Source organism: Montipora capricornis, chromosome 4, assembly GCF_036669925.1.
Source record: "Montipora capricornis isolate CH-2021 chromosome 4, ASM3666992v2, whole genome shotgun sequence".
Taxonomy (NCBI): domain Eukaryota; kingdom Metazoa; phylum Cnidaria; class Anthozoa; order Scleractinia; family Acroporidae; genus Montipora; species Montipora capricornis.
The window spans coordinates 7,565,220-7,568,198 of record NC_090886.1 but is presented as its reverse complement, the minus strand read 5'-3'; the positions used below and the strand labels follow the sequence as shown (position 1 = coordinate 7,568,198).

At 39.8% G+C, this 2,979-nt stretch overlaps 1 protein-coding gene across 1 annotated transcript in view; it reads right to left on the bottom strand.

Moving 5' to 3' along the window:
- Positions 1-916: 916 nt before the first annotated feature.
- Positions 917-2,979, bottom strand: part of LOC138044438 (uncharacterized) — a 5,740-nt gene continuing 3,677 nt past the window's right edge. Inside the window, exons 2-3 of the mRNA XM_068890949.1 lie at positions 2,881-2,979; positions 917-2,215 (exon numbers count right to left, since the gene is read on the bottom strand). The exon at positions 2,881-2,979 is cut by the window's right edge and continues 121 nt beyond it. Of these exons, the coding sequence (XP_068747050.1) occupies positions 1,983-2,215; positions 2,881-2,979 (332 nt within the window). The 3' untranslated portion in view covers positions 917-1,982. The remainder of the gene's footprint in view (positions 2,216-2,880) is intronic.

Here is a 2,979-nt window from a genome sequence, read left to right as displayed (position 1 = left end):
CGCTAAATTTCATTAGCTGTCGCTAAAAATTAACCGCTTCACTGCGTGCAGACAATGACAAAACACGTACGAACAGCGAGACAGAAGTTAAGAACCTTCGGGTAGCCATCTTTGAACAGGCCGTAATACCCGGACGGCCTGGAAACGAATTGTGTGAGGGTCGGCCTTGGAGGTTTCTAACAGTATTTTACAACAGCGAAGTTGATGTAGTAGTGACGAATACTGTTAAATGTCAGCAAATATTATGTTTTCATTTTAACAAATGCAAATTAAGTTAATTCAGTGCTAACGATGGAACATTTGCAACAGCGAATAAGTTTTAGCCATAGCTATTGAGTTTTAGCGACAGCAAATGAGTTTTTGCGACATCGAATGCGGTTTAGCGACAGCGAATAGAATTTAGCGAATATTGAAACATTTGGACGACCATAGACGCAGGCTCATCACAAAAACATTTCTTGCCTTTTCGCGTACTTCTTAACGTCGGTATTGATCCAAACTTTCAACAAAAAAAAGTTTTTTTTCTCCTTTTTGGCTTTGTTCAAACAGAAATTTGGCATTCCGACGAAAACATTTTTAGTTTAGCAAAGCTTAACGCAATCATTTACCATATAAGGTCAAACCAAGGTATATGAGCTGATAACCGAGATTGAGTGAACCAATCAGAGCACGCGAAAGGTTGAGAATTTAATAATAAGAGGTATTGGATATCATCGGGGCGCTTCAAGTTTAAAAATGGTCAAAACTTGCCTCTTTTTACCTAAACCAAAGCTGCATAATTTAAGCTCATGTTTTTTATTCTCGGTTATGAATATCCAGCTGAAGTATTCTCTCACTGTTTGAAATTTCAGGGTAAAAACTAAACGGACAAAATGAATGTAGTTTCTATAAAATAAATTACACCAGATCATCTGTGTAAGGCTTTGATTTAATTTGACTGTTCAATGAAGTGATATGTACAATATTATTCTTAAATATAATATTTTGTTTAGGCGAGCTTTTAACCAGTCTTTTGCCATTGTTATCAGAAAAAAAAGACCAGCATTTACACCTTTTTCCAGGAGGCAGACTAGATTTCCAAGAAATTCATTATCGCCAAAAAGCGTTTTCAAAATAGCCATCGAACTGGTCAAAACTATTTACATGTTCGGGACCAATTTAACAAAGCTTGAGAGAATAAATAATTAAACGATTTCATTTCCTCTTTCCTCCCGTACCGCTCCCAGGTTTTGCACTTTCTCGAATGCACTTCAATTTCTTCCGTGTTTGGACATAAAATAAGAGGCTCCAATTAGCCTAAACTCCACTAAAACGCCATTCGCGTTACAATGACTTTCGACGGCATTGCATGTTAATGAAATATGCTACTGTGTCCACCGGATAAAATCTACGCATTTCTACTACCCCCTGAAACCTACCAAGAATACGCGCAGAAGACTCTACTTAAATAAACTACTTAGCGGGGGAGCGACAGGAAAGACTTTTTCCGAAACGGAAAAAAAAAATTAAAAAGTAATAGACGTAATTTTCGACTCGGTTTACCACATGGCAACCCCATAAAAAGCCTGAAATTCAACTCCTTTTTATAACTCCGTGCCCTTTCGGGCGCAAGTAATAGGGAGCGACGGCAACGAGAACGTCACAAATGTGCATATTTAGTGGGCAAAAACAATAGCTTTGCACGCCCCGCACGTGCGTTTTTCACTTTTGTCCATTTCTTTGCCGTCGTCAGCAAAACAACAACGTGAAATAGTCAAATTTTAGGTTTTAAGGAGAACGTCAGCACTTGACGCTAAAGTTTCATTTTCTCCCCTAAATTAAGCGCCGTTCCGACCAATGTCATTTTTGAGGAACTACCACACCCTTGTCATATAAAAAGGGTTGGCATGTTTACAAAGTGATTACAATGACGCGAATTTATATTTTGAGATGACGTTCTCGGTGCCGTCGCCGTCGTCGTTGCTTAAGTTCCCTGATAACCATCAGCAACGGAGGTCATAGTTGATGATGGCTAGTCCCAGTCCTTCCTTGGCCTCCCCGTCATAGTCTCCGTTCACAAATTTCTCGTACACAGGCCAGCTGCGGTGATAGATGACGGCTATTTTGTTTGTCCCGAACATCTCTTTGCTGGAGATAATGAAGGCCATTTCTTTCAGCAAGTAGTAAACTCCTTCTTGGACGCTTTCGTCTTCTTCAATTTCAGAGTCTGATGATTCTGTTTGATAAAACATAACAATGGTCGGTTTAGAAAACAGGTTTAAATTTAGCGACTTTCTTGTTACTTACAGGCGTAAATATAGCTTACGAAGTAGGCGCTGGAGAATAGCCCTTTTTACGGTTAGTTTTTCTCATTTGCATTACAATGTAATCTAACGTGGGTGCGAGGCAATTTCGGGTTAAAACTACAAAATAGCCCGAAATTGCCTCACATGCATGCTAGATTACATTGTAATGCAAATCAGAAAAACTAACCGTGAAAAGCGCTATTAGCGAAAAAAGTGGCGGAGACACTCCTCCTCGCGCGTGTATTCCCCCGTACGTGCCGCTCTAACTTGCGCCTGTTCTTTCTCCAGGGTAAATACAAAGATCACAACATTGCTGACCCTAGCAATTCCCTGGGCGAGTGTCACACATAAAGTTTTTCAAAGGCCATTTCTTAAATTGTATTTCATAAAATGTCCGTAAATAGGTAGTTCTGACTATCCATCGCTTTGTGGCCTACCAGATGTTAAGCCAAATACATGGATTGCCAGGCGACAAGGGTTGTGGGTAACACATGAAAATAACAAAAAAGACTCAAAACGTGTTCTGGATCAATGCTAAGAAGGTAAAAATACAAATGTATTTGATATGATAGTACGGCAAGCAGAACCCACTTACCACCACAAATTTTATTAACTGATTCGCTGTCCTCAGAGGATGCTGTATTTTTACCGAGCACTTTGGCGGTGGATCGTATCACATCTTGGCGGAAGTCAG